The 17,602-nt window shown below is 40.2% G+C and overlaps 1 protein-coding gene across 1 annotated transcript in view; it reads left to right on the top strand.

Moving 5' to 3' along the window:
* adamts17 (ADAM metallopeptidase with thrombospondin type 1 motif, 17) overlaps positions 1-17,602 on the top strand; it is a 308,092-nt gene that overhangs the window by 17,979 nt on the left and 272,511 nt on the right. The window contains exon 3 of the mRNA XM_079665712.1: positions 14,335-14,506. Coding sequence (XP_079521838.1) covers positions 14,335-14,506 — 172 coding nt within the window. The remainder of the gene's footprint in view (positions 1-14,334; positions 14,507-17,602) is intronic.

The raw sequence follows: 17,602 nt of genomic DNA, 5'->3' as shown, positions 1-17,602 counted from the left end.
GGAAGTAATCACATCCTAAAGTAAAAACATCTTTGACGGACAAGGACAGTATACATCAGCAAATGGCCCAACCCAACAAGGAATGGATCCTCCAAAGAAAAATGGCATCAGTCACTTTTTAAATGGATGAATGGCTTATGTTTACATTACATTACATTACATTGCATTTAGCTGACGCTTTTATCCAAAGCGACTTACAATATGTGCATTTTTTTTTAACGCCACTAATTATTTTAAGCGTTTAACGAATGTGTATTTTTTTTCCTCGGCCGGCACGTAGTTTCAGAGCGCATCGAGTTTAAAATACCATCTACAAGCTGATGCTGACAGACCCGCTGATGCTGACAGACCCGCTCCTGCCGCCCGCTTGTGGCAGACCCTCTATGGGCAGACCACACTTCCACGCTCACCGGCAGGCACCGACTGGCCATCGGGAGGACCGGGAGGGTGTGTGTATGTGTGGCGCGAGAGAGAGACCTTACGTGTATTGTTGTTGTTGTTGTTGTTAGCATCTGGTGCTAGCTAGCTGCGCTAACGGATATAAGGAGCTATTTAAATGAAAACAGAGTAGCGACATTTCGCCACAACTGCGCCGAGCACTTCACTTTATGCAGGTAGCCAGACAGTGGGGAACATTGTGGGAAAAGTCAGCACACTCAGCACGGATAGTGCGCGCAACATGATTGTAGCGTCCAGGCAGCTCCCGTTCGAGCATATGCCTTGAGTTGCACATAGCTCCAATGATCCATCACACACACACTCACACACACACACACACACACACACACACACACACACACACACACACACACACACACACACACACACACACACACACACACACACACACACACACACACACACACACACACACACACACACACACACACACACACACACACACACACACACCATTTGTATTGTATTATTTTATGAGAGGTTCCAGGTTGAATTGAGGCGAATATTTGTAATGTTCAGAGGTTGTTGTGTTTAATATTCATGAGAATATTTGTCATTGTTCAAATTATAATAAACATTAGCATAAAGCATATGTGTCCACTCATATGTTGATAAGAGTATTAAAAACTTGAAAAATATTCCTCTAAGGTACATTTAGAACAGATAAAAAATGTGCGATTAATTTGGGATTAATCGCGATTAACTATGGACAATCATGTGATTAAATATTTTAATCGACTGACAGCCCTAATAAGTACATCAGGTTTCATAGAGCCAAAACATTTCAAGTGCTACTCAACTGGCTTTAGATAAACCAGTCCTTTATTAGTATATACATAAGTGCTTTGTTAGTCATTGTATCGCACGAAGTGGAGTCGAAAGAGATGAGTTTTCAGTCTGCGCCGGAAGATGTGTAGGCTTTATTCAATTGATAACAAACTACAGTGGGCATGTGAGTTTAGGCTATTGTCTGTCAGGAGAGGAAAATAGTTTTGGAGCCAAATCTTCAGAATCAGAATACCTTTATTCGTTCCACAGAGGGGATATTTGCATACAATCTTAACCAATCTATGGTTTTGAAAAGCACTGATAAATATGTGGTCCCACTGAGAGTGGAATCAGATCAGGAAATGGTCAATATGGGTCAAAGAAAAGTCAGGGAGAAACTCCTACGACAAGGACAGATTATAACACAAGCACGGGAGAACTGTTTGTCTGTCAAATGACAACATTTTACAGTTGTCACATTTAGAAGTTGTATCTTCCAGAGGTTTTGTTTTGAAGTCTTTTGTGCCAAGTCCTTGTCAAATTTCAAGACATCTGTGAGTTGTTTATTAACAGCAGAGAAACGCAGGATGTCGCTAAACATAATAATAGTCATACTGATAATAATAATAATAATAATAAACAGAAAGTATGTTAGAGAGCATTCTTTTTCTATTTAGAGTTTCTCACAGTACTGCTATAACTTCCATAACTAAATGGATTTATGCTTCAGAGATGAAATCAAACTTCTGCAGCTCAGAAAGGAGGGATTTCAGAACACCTCACATCCTCCCACAGCTGTCTCCATGGTTATGATATACTTCCCTCCCCAGCTAATGCCTATGAATAGTATCATGCCGCTGTATTTGTGGAGCTGCAGAAATGCTTTAATCCATCCTCCAGTCCACGTTCTGCTGGCTAACAGCATTTGTTATCCGGGGGCTCAGACAGGAGCGGAATGTGTGTGAAGCGTTGGAGCAGAGGAGCTGCTTCTGTGTTTTATAGCATACCTCTGTGCTGCAGAGCAGGCATCAGTCTGCTGTCTGCTGCTCTGCACTTTCTGCTCTCTGCCGCTGTGCAGACCTCACACATTTTTGCTGGAAAGTGTGCAGAACAGCATTACTACAGTTTGCACTCTGACATGAGAGCTGATTTGATTTATAGAGTATCTACACTTTGCTCTCGCAAGAGTTTCTCAGAAGCAGCAGAGAGTTTCTTGACCACTTAGTGGATGTAGCTGGAGTTTCATGTCGGGCTGACTGCCCAGCACATTTTATTCAAGCCCACATGTTCCATATAAAATGTGTAACAGCCAGATCTGGCAAATAGAGGACATTTAGCTGCAGGCTGTTCAACATTTCTCAGTCTTCCCTGGCAAAATGACACACTGATAATATACTATGCACAATTTGAATGATATAAGTTATTCTGATATGATAAACAGTTTCTTTGCATAAATGCAATCCACTGTTACACTGCTGCCTTTTGTAAAAGTAACATAAATAAATTACACATGTTATTGTTAAGAAGGGCCTATTATGGTTTTATGGTGTTCCCTCTCCTGTACTGTGTTGTATAGTTTTCTGTGCATGTAAATGGTCTGCAAAGGCTACAATCTCTGTGTTCCGTCCAGAGGGAGTTTCTCCCCCCCCTCCCTTTTTTTCTTCTGTAATATAATGACATCACTATGTAACACTTGCGATTTTATTGCCTAGCACTCCAACACATTATACGTGATAGGCTAAGGTGCGGGACATCTCTAAGTGGCTGACCAATCACAAGAGAGCCGGCCAGTTAACCATGAACCTTAACATGAGCATAATATCTCCTTTTTAATATTCCATTGATAGTAGGGGTGTAACGGTACACGTACCCATCCTAAAATTATTCGGTACGGGCCCTTCGGTTCGGTCCACGTGTGTACCGAAGTGTACCGAACGAATATAACGTTAAACGTAATTTCTTTGGAATGTGAACAACTTCTTGGAAGTAATCTCAGGTGCTGCGTCGCAGCATTCAGAGTAATTTGCTCACATTGGGTTCAACGCATCATAGAGCGACCAAGTCATTTCATTGGACGAGAGGCATACTATGAGAGTTGGTCAGAGGGATGCGTTCAAATTTAGTGAGTAATTTGAGGAACTGTCGAAATGGCGAACGCAGATAAAGTTGAGCTCGAAAATCCTCCAGCATCATTGAAGTCTCCGGTTTGGGAACATTTTGGTTTCGCAGTTACGTACAAGGAGGACAGACAAAGGCAGGTTGACTGAACCAAAGCTGTTTGTCAGCATTGTTCAACTAATGCTTTGGTTACACGGCTGGCAATACATCAAACTTGCACACTCATTTGAAAAGGCATCACCCGAATGTGAATATCACCGGTACCAAAAGAAAAATTACTGAAGTGCAAACCCAACTCCCACTAGCATTTAAGCCTCCACCACTCGCAAAAGGTTCAGACCGAGCCAAAGCCATTACAAACGCCAAATATCCTTATGTTGCCATGTTAGCAAAGCACTACCTGGCTGTATCTGCTACCTCTGTCCCTAGCGAGAGGGTGTTCTCCACCGCAGGAGACATTGTTTGTGCCAGCAGATCTGCCCTTTAGGCAAGCAATGTGAACAAGTTAATTTTTCTTTAAAAAAACATAAAAATACAATGACAAGCAAGTCATAATGCCAATCTGGCTGCTTAGTAGTAGTACAGCACAGTTCAAATACAGATTATTTCAGTTAATCAAAATGCTGCACCTTAATGTTTATTTTATTATATTTTGTATTTATTTGAGTGAATATTCACAGTTTAATAATAATTAAAAACCCAAAACTAATAGTTTATGTTTTGTGAGTACTCAGTGTGCGAAAAAGTGCACGTCCCACCGTCCCGGACGTGTTATTCACAACATCGGACAAGTAGATATTTAAATTGACTTGTCCGATGGACAAGTGACGTTTTTCGCCCCTATTTATTGACAAATTATTGATAAATTCAGCTTACAAAAGGCATAACTCCTTCGCAAATTGTCTGTGTCCGCCGTATGGATGTACGATTATGTATAATAAGAACACCGCCGTCGGTGTTTGCAACCGCTTTACGTTTCCTTTTTACTCACTTACGTCGTGTTGTAAAACTGTGTGAAAATGTAAAATACGATGGCGAAGAAGAAGGTTCTAGTGGCCCCAAGAGGGCAACAAAAGATTTCTTTCTTTTCTAAGAAGGTTTGTACACATAATTTTCACAGTTGTAAAATGGTGTGTTAAGTTAACAAGGAAAATAATTGAAATAAATTATGTCAGAAAATAGTGGATTAAGGGCTTGAAAGGGGACTTTTATTAATCCCTGTGGGGAAATTCAGTAGGCCTAGTTCAAACAGCAACAGGGTAAGGGTGAAAAACAGGACAGCACAGATTCACACAGGTTGATCAAATCAAAAATAAAATCGAAGATACAAATAAAAATCATGAAAAACTATGAAATAAGAAATTCATAAAAAATAATAATAAAAAAGGGGTAGGCCTATGTAAAATAAAAATAAATTAAAAGGGGGGGATTGAAAGGGGGTCTTTATGTACCAAGGGGCTTGAAAGGGGTCATATCAAATTATTTCAGAAAAAAAAAACCAAAACTGCAGAAAGGTTTGTGGGGAGTCTACAAGTACCTACAATTCATGTTGACAAAAATCTATAATTTGTCTGAAAGAACAGGAGTCTGAACAACAGCCTGAACATGCTGAAACGAGTCCTCAGAAAGTCCCAGAGTGTGAGCAGAACGATGACCCCCCCAGTCACGAGAAAGCCTCTTCTAAAAGGCCATGTTCCGTTATCTCATCAATGGCTGGTCCATCTAAAAAGGCCAAGAGTGACATCGCCCTGACACCCAAGAGGAAAAGAACATTTATTGAGACTTGGAAAACCCAGTTTCCGTGGGTAAGATGTGTGGACGACATCATGTTCTGTGAGGTCTGCAGAGAATATCCATCCATTGCTGACCACAACAGTAAACTGTACGAGGGTGTCACAGGGTCAAAACGCATTGAGACACTTCAGTCACACGAGTCCAGCAAATATCACCTTCTCTGCATTCCAAGGAAAGAGGTCACAGAGAAAGGCACAGGGCCAATGTTTGTGGCTCTCAAGAAGCAGGCAGAAAATATGGACGACCAACTGAAACCCATGTTCAACACAGCGTTTTATGTCGCCAAACAAAAGCTGCCTTTCCGTTCGTTTGACGGCCTCATCGAACTTCAAGAGAAGAATGGCATTAAAATTAGGGCCGGGACTTTAACGCGTTAATTAAGATTAATTAATTAAACAAAAATTAACGCGTTTACAAATTAACGCATTTTAATCGCACTTATTTTTGCACCGCGGAACGTTTCTCACTGGATGAGTTTCAGGGGTACCGATTATACTGGAGCACCAACTAACGTTCATGACTTCAGACAACAACAAACCACAGTGAACAATTGTCAAACATGAACGAAGAAGCTGATGAGACCGCTTTGGTTGGCCCTGTGAATGGGACATTTTGTTTTAAAAAACGAACGGATGGAAGCGTCAATAAGAGCACGGTTGTTTGCATATCACCGCAGCACATCAAGCCTCAAGTATCACCTCAATGCAAAACATATAGCAGCTAGCGTGGAAGCTAGCGTGGACGTTAGCCCGACTCGGAGTACAAGGACCCACACCCAATTCGCGTTGATCAAACAGTGGCCTATGCAACAGAGAGATTTTATTTTTCATCAGGATATTGGAAGAATAGGAGGGATTTAGGTCAATCACTGGCACTGTTTTATTTTATTTTAAATGGTACACTTTATGTTGAACTATTTATTACGTTGTTGGTGCAACTGGCACTTTATGTTGAACTGTTTATTGTTTTGGCCAAGGTTATTGAGAGAGTTGGACTGAAATTGATTAGATTTTTTAAATCAACTGTTGGTAAATCAACAAAGTCTGTTATGGCCTCTGAAGCAACAGAGAGGTGTTTTCTAATAGTCAGGGTTTCCAATGTTCTGAATGTACTTGAAAGTATTGTGTTTTACTTAAAAAACAAAGTGTTATAGTTTACAGAAGGTCTACCTACCTATAGGCTACCTGAATCTCTGAAATGTACTATATTCCTAAATATGCTATTGATACACTTTATGGCAAAAATGTCACTTTTCTGTTGGTCTTGGTTAAGTACCACCTTGAAAAAAATAAACAATGTTTTGTTGCTTAAGCTTATTTATTCAGTCATAATTCAATGGTATACTAAAATCCATGTGAAAAAAATTGCTTCTCACTGTTCTCAGGTAAAATATTTATATGTGATTAAAAATGCGATTAATTTCGATTAATTAATTACAAAGCCTCTAATTAATTAGATTAATTTTTTTAATCGAGTCCCGGCCCTAATTAAAATGCCAACACAGTACTGGAACGATAAGGGGTGCAAGGCATTTGTGCAGGCCATTGCAGAAGTCGAGAAGGAGTTTCTGAAGACCTCAAGGCTTCAAGATTCTTCGCTCTGATGGGAGATGGATCCACGGATATATCTGTGACAGAACAGGAGAATGTATATGTTAGGTAATTTTTTTTATTTATTATTTTGTAAGTGCATATATTGTCTTATTTAAGTTACATTTTATCTCCAAAAGGGCCTTTTGTTTAGTCATTAATTCACAATCATTTTATTGATGCATTTTATTTGTTTTAATTTTCAGTTAACTTAAAAGTTTGTAACAGGTAAAGTATATAAATAAATTGTTTAAAGCAAATGAAGGCGAAGTTGCTTTTTAGTGTTCTTAGTCTTAAAAAAAGGTGAAGGCAACACTGGTGTGGGAAGGTTTATATAAGCCAAATCATTTTAGATTTTTTTATTGCACTTTAATGATGTACTTTATTTATTTTCTATCTTCAGGTATGTCAAAGATGGACTTCCAACCACAGAGTTCATTGACATCATGGCTGTAAAGTCAGCTGATGCTAATGGTGTGCTGGCAGCCCTCCTCGAGGCACTACATCATGTCGACCTAACAGATGGAGACATAAAGAAGAAAATAATAGCCTGCACATTTGATGGTGCCAGCGTTAACCAAGGTGCCAAGGGAGGAGTTATTGTGAAGTTGCGGGAATTGTTGGGGCATGTGCTCATTTCGATTTGGTGTGCTCCACATGTCGCTCCGAGATGCCACCAAAGCCACTGACTTCATTGACATCGTAGAGAAAGGAGTGGACCCCATCTACAGATTCTACTATGGATCTGGTAAACGTAGGAGGGAGGTGAATGCCATATCAGCCGTTATAGACGAGGATCCTCTCTATTTCTCAGCACCCTGTGGCACTAGGTGGATGGCGTCAAGACTCCGGGCATACATTGCTGTAATAAAAAATTACAACTCCGTCATCCTACACATGGAAGAGGCTTCAAACAGAAAAACAGAAGAAGGAGCTAAGTGTGTGGGGTACTTGAAAGTACTGAAGTCTGCAAAGTTTGTTGATGGGCTCCACTTTATGGTAGATGTCTTAGAAGTGTTGGCCAACGTGAGTCTGGCATTCCAGAGTAATGATCTGTTCATTTATGATGTTGATGTAAAGTTGTGTGAGGCCAGGATCAAATTGGAAGGCATTAAGCATAATAGAGGTGATGTCTACACTGCCTACATGGCAACCTGCAAGGATGGCAAGTTTGACAGTAAGAACAATGGACACATAACTTCACTGAAAGGAACAGGTATTCCAGAAACGGTGAAGAATTCCTTCTTGGAGAATTCTGTGAAGTTCCTAGAAAAGAGATTTTCCTTCCTGAAGGATACCCCTTTCAGTGATTTCCATGTTCTTGACCCCAGGAACGTCCCAAGATCAGACGCACAACTAGCTACATATGGTGATGTTCAGGTTATGAACATGGTGACCCACTTCGAGTTCGTTCTCAGTGAGGAGGAGGTAACCAACATCCCTAGACAGTGGCCAGCTCTCAAGGCCAGACTGAAGTACAGGCAGAGGCAGCCCCCCAAGGAGGTCATAAGTGACCTTCTCACTGAGAACCACCCAGATGTGAAGGACGTCCTGGTTCTGGTGTACATCATGGTAAGCCTTTCTCCTTCCTCTGCTGCCGTGGAGCATGGATTTTCCCTCATGAACCTCATAAAAACATCCAGAAAATCCCAGATGACCAATGAAACTCTGGGGTCACTCATGAGGGTCAGCCACATCACCACCACAGTGGCAGAGTTTGACCCAGAACCAGCCATCCAGAAATGGAAAACATCTGCTAAGACCAAGAGGTATGTCAAAGCTGCCCCAAAGCCTGCTGCAGTGAACAGCAACTTACCTGTTGCCCCACAGCTCGGTGTGAGGAGAACCAGTGGAGTGCTGCCCCACAGCTCGGGAGACAGCTGCAGTGAACAACCACCCTGAGCCTGAAGCCATACATTGCTGCTAGCACGTCTACTAGTCCCACAGAGGAGAAAACATTATATTGTTAGTAGGGCCGGGACTCGATTAAAAAAATTAATCTAATTAATTACAGGCTTTGTAATTAATTAATCGCAATTAATCGCATTTTTAATCACATAGAAATATTTGACCTGAGAACAGTGAGAAGCAATTTTTTTCACATGGATTTTAGTATACCATTGAATAATGACTGAATACATAAGCTTAAGCAACAAAACATTTTTAATTTTTTTCAAGGTGGTACACTGGCCATAAAGTGTAGCAATAGCATATTTAGGAATATAGTACATTTCAGAGATTCAGGTAGCCTATAGGTCGGTAGACCTTCTGTAAACTAAAACACTTCGTTTTTTAAGTAAAACACAATACTTTCAAGTACATTCAGAATATTGGAAACCCTGACTATTAGAAAACATCTCTCTGTTGCTTCAGAGGCCATAACAGACTTTGTTGATTTACCAACAGTTGATTTAAAAAATCTAATACATTTCAGTCCAACTCTCTCAATAACCTTGGCCAAAACAATAAACAGTTCAACATAAAGTGCCAGTTGCACCAACAACATAATAAATAGTTCAACATAAAGTGTACTGTACCATTTAAAATAAAATAAAAAAGTGCCAGTGATTGACCTCAATCCCTCCTATTCTTCCAATATCCTGATGAAAAATAAAATCTCTCTGTTGCATAGGCCACTGTTTGATCAACGCGAATTGGGTGTGGGTCCTTGTACTCCTAGTCGGGCTAACGTCCACGCTAGCTTCCACGCTAGCTGCTATAGGTTTTGCATTGAGTTGATACTTGAGGCTTGGTGTGCTGCGGTGATATGCAAATTCCTTTTTGCATAATTTGCAAACAACCTTGCTCTTATCGACGCTTCCATCCGTCCGTTTAAAAAAAAAAAATGTCCCATCCACGGGGCCAACCAAAGCGGTCTCATCAGCTTCTTCGTTCGACTATTGTTCACTGTGGTTTGTTGTTGTCTGAAGTCATGAACGTTAGTTGGTGCTCCAGTATAATCGGTACCCCTGAAACTCATCCAGTGAGAAACGTTCCGCGGTACAAAAATAAGTGCGATTAAAATGCGTTAATTTTTTTAACGCGTTAATTTTTGTGTAATTAATTAATCTTAATTAACGCGTTAAAGTCCCGGCCCTAATTGTTAGTACTTAGTTGTTTTATCTTATCATTTTATATCTGACATTCATTTGATGTGCCTTGATGGTAGAAGTTCAGAAACCAGACACTGTGAACAATATGAACAAATAAACAATAAAATGTTACCTACAGTAACCTAGATTCTTGTATGCTTTATGTTGATATTTAATCATATTTAAAATAGGTGCAGCAATAGCACAAAGTATAGCTATGGACAAGTGAAAAATGTATTCGGACAAGTAAATTGCCAAACGCACTTGTCCATGGACAATTACTCTCTAAAAACTTTTTCTCACACTGGTACTAGTACAGTAAAGTTCAAATACAGATTATTTCAGTTCATCGAAATGCTGCACCTTAATGTTTATTTTATTATATTTTGTATTTATTTGAGTGAATACATTATTCACACACACACACACACACACACACACACACACACACACACACACACACACACAAACACACACACACACACACACACACACACACACACACACACACACACACACACACACACACACACACACACACACACACACTAGGGCTGTACCCGAATATCCGAGTTTGTTGGAGTACTATTCGGGTTTCAATTTCGTTATCCGGATATTCATTTTTTTTTTTTTTTTTTTTTGGCAGCCTGCTTATTGAAAACTCCAATATCATTAAAAAATAACTATAAAACAACACTACTGTAGATTAACAAAATCACACACACACACACACACACACACACACACACACACACACACACACACACACACACACACACACACACACACACACACACACACACACACACACACACAAGCTGTGCCTTGTATGCTGTCGTTCATCTTCAGGTATGTCATACTTTGCATTGTACCGTTGTGACATTAGTCTTTATCTCTGGATTCACCATCAGACAACGTGAGCAGAACTGTCACTCTGTTAGAGAGCTTGAGTCTTTAGGGGGCGGAGGAGTGAACTTGTCTAGAGGACAACTGCAGTCCCGCTTGTAGGGACACTCATTCTGACAGGGTTCTGCAGATGTTGTGCTAGTACTAGTAGATAAAAGACGTTTCTTTCAAAGCTTATGAAAACCAAACAATCGCGTCTAATATTTTCTGCAGTGCAAAATGGTTTATTATATAGAGTAGAATGAGCATTTGGTAATGAGTGTAAACCATAAAAATGTATAGGGATGGAATGCTTTTATAAACTGGCTGTCAACAGAATCAATATTGTGTTAAATTAACCTGTTAAGCCCCAATCTCCCCGCCGGCGGGTACTTTTTTTCTTTTTTTCACAACACTGTGTCTCAGGGGATCTTAATATTTAAAAACATATTAATGTGTTATACCAGATTAACGGGAATAATCTCAGCTAACTGACGATCTCAGCTAACTGACGTTACCAAAACAAAACACAAGTCTCATAAGAAGCATCTCAATGACCCCTGAGTGAAAAATGCTAACCTATTACTGCACCGATAATCACTCCAAGCTCCCCTATTACTTATCCTAGGTGCACATCCAACACATCTTTTAGGATCGCAAGGAGACACAGAATCTAACGGTGCCCACCTCAACACTGAAAGATACAAACTTGCGACGGTATCAACAAAAACGCACATCAAAACAAGTGGCGCTAGGTAGCCCACAACGCTAACATGGCTTACCTTCGTCTTTGTCTGGTCTAAACTGGTCTTCAATGGCATTAAAACGATAAAAAATGATGCTGTAGTTAATCCATAGGTTATTATCGAATGTGACTGCGTCCCCTTTGAAATGTTCTGATAATCCATAAGCAATAAAACAGCTTTTCAGTTGCTTTATATCAGAGCAGGGATATTTCTCCCCTGTGCTGCAAGCTAGCATGCGCAGAGATTGTACTTTTTTTTTTAACATTAGTGTGTGCGGGACGATTTCCCTTGGATTCTATTGGCTCTAACGGCCAGAAAGAGATGTCACATGTCAAAATCGAACAAGGGGGGCCAGACATATGGAAAATCCCCCCAAATGGCCCCAGAAGAGGTTTTCTTTGCTAAATCTGTCTAAAAAGGTCAAATATCACTTGTTTTGCATCAATCTTGATCAGTGTTGGGTGTAACGTGTTACAAAAGTAACGGAGTTACAGTAATATATTACTTTTTGCTGTAACGAAGTAATGTAACGCAATACTAATGAAATGTGGGTAATATATTACCGGTTACAATCCTCAGTAACACAGTTACAACACATTTTAACCCGAAATGAAATGGTGTTTTGTTTTTTAAGAATGTACTAACATAGCGAGACATTCCGACACCCGAGACAAATTGTGCGGGTAGATTAGTAAACCTGGTGTTTACCCTTCAGGCTTCGCGTCGAGATCTTCGGGGAAGTTGAACGTTATGCAGGCATTCAAAAAAGAGAACGGAGCGAAAAATACAAACAACAAATTGTGTCAGGTGCGCGTGACCTGCTCCGCTGCGCTTGCATCATTTCCAAAGAGCTTCCACAGCAGTGACACACATCTGATCTTTGGATAATCATTTATACAAAAATTGTTAAAGCAACCATCACTAAACGCCAGCAACACTGCATCTACTGCAGACAGTAGAAACAGGTCAGATGAGGACATCACGTTCACAACCCTCCGTTGTGGACACTAGCTTACTCCCGCCTGACTCGCCGCCCTCAACACCGGAGCAGCAGTCTTCGTCGCCCGAAACTACGCCGCCCCTCTGCGGCCCGCAGATGCCAGGATACCACGGCAAAACAGAGCCTGCCCAGGTATATCTAAACAAGTACCCATCTGTACAGTGGGGTTAGGCGCTCATTTTGCAGCTCGTGGTATAAAAATAGACAATGGGTAGAATATTCATGTGAAAATAGTGCCATATTCTGCTATGTCTGGAGAAATGTTGGGTCAAAAATAATGCATACAATAGCACAGATGCCTTCACCACGAATGGCTTCAAAAATATCTCATATCCCAAGCTTATCAACAAGCTAATGTTGCAGCTGAAATGTTCTCCAGGTCACAAAGTCAACCTCACATGATGATGTGATGCCAGTTTTCAAGCACAGTAAATATTCTCTTCCCAGAGTATGTGATGGGACCAAAGTGATGATTTAGTACATGGTTTTAAGAATACTTTTGCTTTTCAATGTTTGCCATTTCAAACCATGAGCTGGTTCAAATAATATTTGCCATGATTTGCAATATCTTCTCATTTGTTTTATCAGTACAGTTTTGAAGCTTTTGTGCAAAAACAGTCTTTGCCATAGTCCACTTTGGACTTTATGAAATATTTCAGGATTGCACTTTTAACACACTTGAAATGTTCTCACTTGCTTGGTTTCAAAACATAACAAATGCCATAATCTGTTCATTGGGGACCATCAATGCTATTTTTCATTGCTGTTGCCGGCCACTATTGCTCATGTAAACCTACTACTGCTGCACCCCCTGTAATCTCAGAGGCACCCTGAGTCATTTTGGTCTGGAACCGGGCCTGTACATGGCCATAAATTAAACAAACTACAGAGCCCATTCCATTTCCTGTTAGTGTTTACTTCATGTCTGCCTTCTTCTGGTGATTTATCTGACGTCCAGCGCTCCGTCTTTTAACCTCTTTCCCTTTTTCTTTCTTGATCCTCCTTAGCAGCCTTCATTATAGTCCTTGACAGTGGTCTGTACTGTATTAACAATGTGTCACATGTTAACAATTTACAATCAGAATCGAGTATTCAACTAAGCCGTGTAATACAAGTTGTTAGTAGCCTTAAGGGCCTACACAGTTGTTATGCTATACCACATTGCCCTTCACTGGATGTATAATGAGCTGCACTAAACTACATTTTAGCATTTAAAATAACTAGCTATTCTTTTGCGGTTATTTTGGTGAAAGTAACAAAAAAGTAGTGTAACTCATTACATTTCAGAGACAGTAATATTGTAATGTAACTTATTACTTTCAAAAGAGAGTAATAAGTCATATGTAATATATTACATTTTGGAAGTAACTTGCCCAACACTGATCTTGATACAGGGTAAATATTATATGTTGTACTTTGGATTCCTAAAGCTTTTAGTCTGCTAACCCATCATCCAAGGTTAGTTTTCACTATAAGTACAAAATAGTTTTTGGACGGACACTATAATTTACAGTTTTTTACCATGTTCAATCTGAATTTTCTTTAAAATAAAAAACATCTATATTGATTGTGACTTTTCTACATCCAACTCACAGGTTTATCATTACTTTGAGAAAAAGGATTATTAATTTAACCCTTTTTAGAAGGGAAGATATGCTAATTTGTTCTGGGAATGTCATTTTCGAGCCTGAAATCTGAAAAACAGGCTTGGGGCCTAACAGGTTAATAAGTGATCATTAGGGAAAATAAGATACAGCAAAACAATGCTGCTGGTTGCATTATATTTAAACACACTCCATTCACCATACAAGCTGTTAAAATGATACTTTTCTCAACTGTAGAACAGTCTCCTAATGGCAATCACACTTTGATGTCTCGTACAGACTGGGCTCATCCAGATCGGAGAGGAGCGCCTTTTCATCGAGCCACTGGGTGAACATCGCCCCTCACAGTCCTTCTCCGGACTGAAGCACCAGCTGCAGAGACACCGACGCTCTGCCCCCCCCGGCTCTGCTCTGCACGCTGACCCGCCACAATTCTGTGGGACTGCACAAGGTGAGTGTGACAGAGAGCCACACTGGAGAGCACACCCCTACACCATGATGAACACATCCATCACAACTTAGAAACAAATATTTTAGAGATGGAATAAACAGGAAACATAGTAGGGCTGCTCGATTATGGCAAAAATCATAATCACGATTATTTTTGGTCAATATTTATATCACGATTATTTAATATGATTATTCATTGACTTTTAAAACATCCATTTATAGAACTTTAAAATAAATAATAATAATTAAAACTGCGTTCGCACTTGTGCGCGCAGTGATGAGCGGGCATCATATTGGATAGGGGCTAAACTTGTCCTGGACTGGAATTTTTCCGATCGTTCCCCTAGGAGGAGTTTGCAGAAATGTCCTTAAAATCCATGAAAAACGCACATTTTTCAAAATGGCCGACTTTCTGGGGGGCGGGGCTAATGGAAGACAATTTGAAATATGTCCACAATCATAAGAGCAATGTGTATACAGCATTTTGTTAATATCGGAAAAACTATATGCGACTAGTTTGGTGTAATTTGCGACATGTAAATCGTCAAAAATTGTGTATTCGCTGTTAGCTTACGACCTCCATGATTGAGCTATCAAACATTTTCTTCTCAATTTAGCTTTATATTGGATAGGGGTTGAACTTGTGCTGGATTGGAATTTTTCCGATCATTCCCCTAGGAGGAGTTCGCAAGAATGTGCTTAAAATGCATGAAAAACACACATTTTCAAAATAGCCGACTTCCTGGGGTGCGGGGCAAATAAAAGCTATTTAAAAATATGTCCGCAACTCCATGAGGAATGCCTGTGCCAAAATTCGTCAAGTTCTGAGAAACTATATGTGACTACCACACAATAGGGGGCGTTAGTGAGCAGTTTTTTGGAAAAATTACGTTTTTTTTTTACATTCTCGAAAAGGTTGTGGGCTCCCAAGTTTTGCATTCCGAAGCACATTTTAGCACATCATCATAAAAAAAACGTACAGGCCACGCCCACATTTGTCATTCGTTGTGACACTTTAAATATAAGTTCATACTCATCCCCAATGTATGTCTAAAAAAAACAAAAATTATTTCGTCCAACAGTTCATGAGTTATACATTTGTCATGTTTTTGGCGCCCCATATTGTCCAAAATAAAAATTACTTGTTGTGCCTATTCCCCAATACAAACGGAACCTTACCACCAAAATGTGTGTTTTTTTGGTACATTGTTGATGAGTTATGAGCATTTCTATCTAAGTCCCGGCTTCTAAACACGTTTAGAGTAATGACGGTCATATTTATCGACTGAACATGCTCATTTCCTACGATGATGTGTCTGACTCTCCAGCGATGCAGTATACTGAGTTTGGTGTTGAAATCTTTTTTTGAAATTTTAGTGAATATTTAACTGTTTTTGAAATTATGCTAATTAAAAAATAAATAAAGTAGGCGGAGCTTAGGGGTTCAAGCAGATTATATGTAGAGCAGGTCCACCCGAATGATTGTGCAACATTTCAGGTCATTCGGAGTTACGGTGCGACTTTGTACATCTTTCCAAAAATGGAAATGGCCATAGGTGGCGCTAGAGAGCATTCTAGACAATTTGAACACATTGAGTCCAGAATATTGTAGTTTTCACCGATTCTGGAATCTGTGCAAAATTATCCAACTTTTGAAGCATCCTAAAGACCTCAAAAACAGGAAACGCCAGCAGAAAAATAAGAAGAATTCCTCCAATAACAATAGGTTCCTCGCACTTCGTGCTAGAACGCCGTTGGGTCCTAGCGCTCCGTGCTCGGGCCCTAATAATTTGAATAGTATCTTTAACAGTTGATTACCCTGAACTTTAAGTATAACTCATCTGCAGTATTCAGCTGAAGCCACATATTTCTCAACTTCCCCACGGCATTTGTCATATAGGGCAGGCAGTGCAGATCTGGTGAAATGATGCCGCTTGTCCATAGTGTTAACCAGTTGTCCATAGTGCTAACCAGTTGCTAACCGTACTAACTGGGCACATGTCTTTAGCTATGTAGAATGTGATGGCATCTGTTATATCTTTGTGTCTGAAATAATGACATTTATGAAAAGCTGGCCGAGCCGGCCGTCTGTGATTCTCCAGAACACACAGATTGCCAGTCCGCCCCTGCTGCACTGTATTTTGTTCCACGTCGGACTCCTTAAACCCAAAGTATTTCCAAACAGCGGAACTCGTTTTACCTTTCTTGTTCACAAGTTGCTCTTGTTCTGCCATCTTCGCTCGCGCTGAACTCACACAACTATTGTCACTCACAACCTGGTTGAGAGGGCTTTTAGGCAGAGTTGGGTGTAACGCGTTACAAAGTCACTTTTGTCGGTAACGGAGTAATGTAACGCGCTACTTTTATAATTCAGTAATCACACTACAGTTGCTAACATTGCCCCGACAGGCGTTACTTCGTTACTTACTAAAATCAGTCATAATCACACTGACAGACAAGAGGGGTTTCCGCCGCAGGTTTATATGTATGTAATCTGCGCGTCCACATCTCCACGTGCAGTGCTGCATAAACATGGCTGAGTCAGCGATAACTTTCGAGGGGTGGAGGTATGCCCATTATTTTGAGTTTGTCCGAAGAATAGACAGGAATGCGACGGTGAGGTGCAAACTGTGTCCAGGCCAGAAGCTGTTATCCACTGCTGTAAACACCACGTCAAACCTCAACAAACACCTGCAAAGAACACATGCTAAGGTGAAGCTAGCGCACACGCTATTTGTTGTTTGTTTATATCACATAGTCTGTTCTTCTTCTCTGTCTTCCGGTTGTTGCCTCTTTTGAACAACGAATACACACTACCGCCGCCTGCTGGTAAGGAGAGTTATTGCCACTCACGCATGCATGCATGCACGCATGCGAGTAAAGCAACGAGTAAAGTAACGAGTAAAGTAACAAGTTACTTTATGTAGAGAGTAACGAAGTAGTGTAATATATTACTTTTTTTTTTAAAGTAATGTGTAATATATTACATTTCTTTAGTAACGACCCCATCTCTGCTTTTAGGGAGGGGCGAAAGTGCACGCAGCAAAATAATTGTTTTATCTCGATTACGTTGTTTTCGTAATCGCTGCTAGTCAAA

The sequence above is a fragment of the Notothenia rossii genome (genome assembly GCF_949606895.1).
Source record: "Notothenia rossii genome assembly, chromosome: 2".
NCBI classification, from domain to species: Eukaryota; Metazoa; Chordata; class Actinopteri; order Perciformes; family Nototheniidae; genus Notothenia; species Notothenia rossii.
The sequence above is the reverse complement of the archived record's forward strand: the minus strand, read 5'-3'. Positions and strand labels throughout refer to the sequence as shown.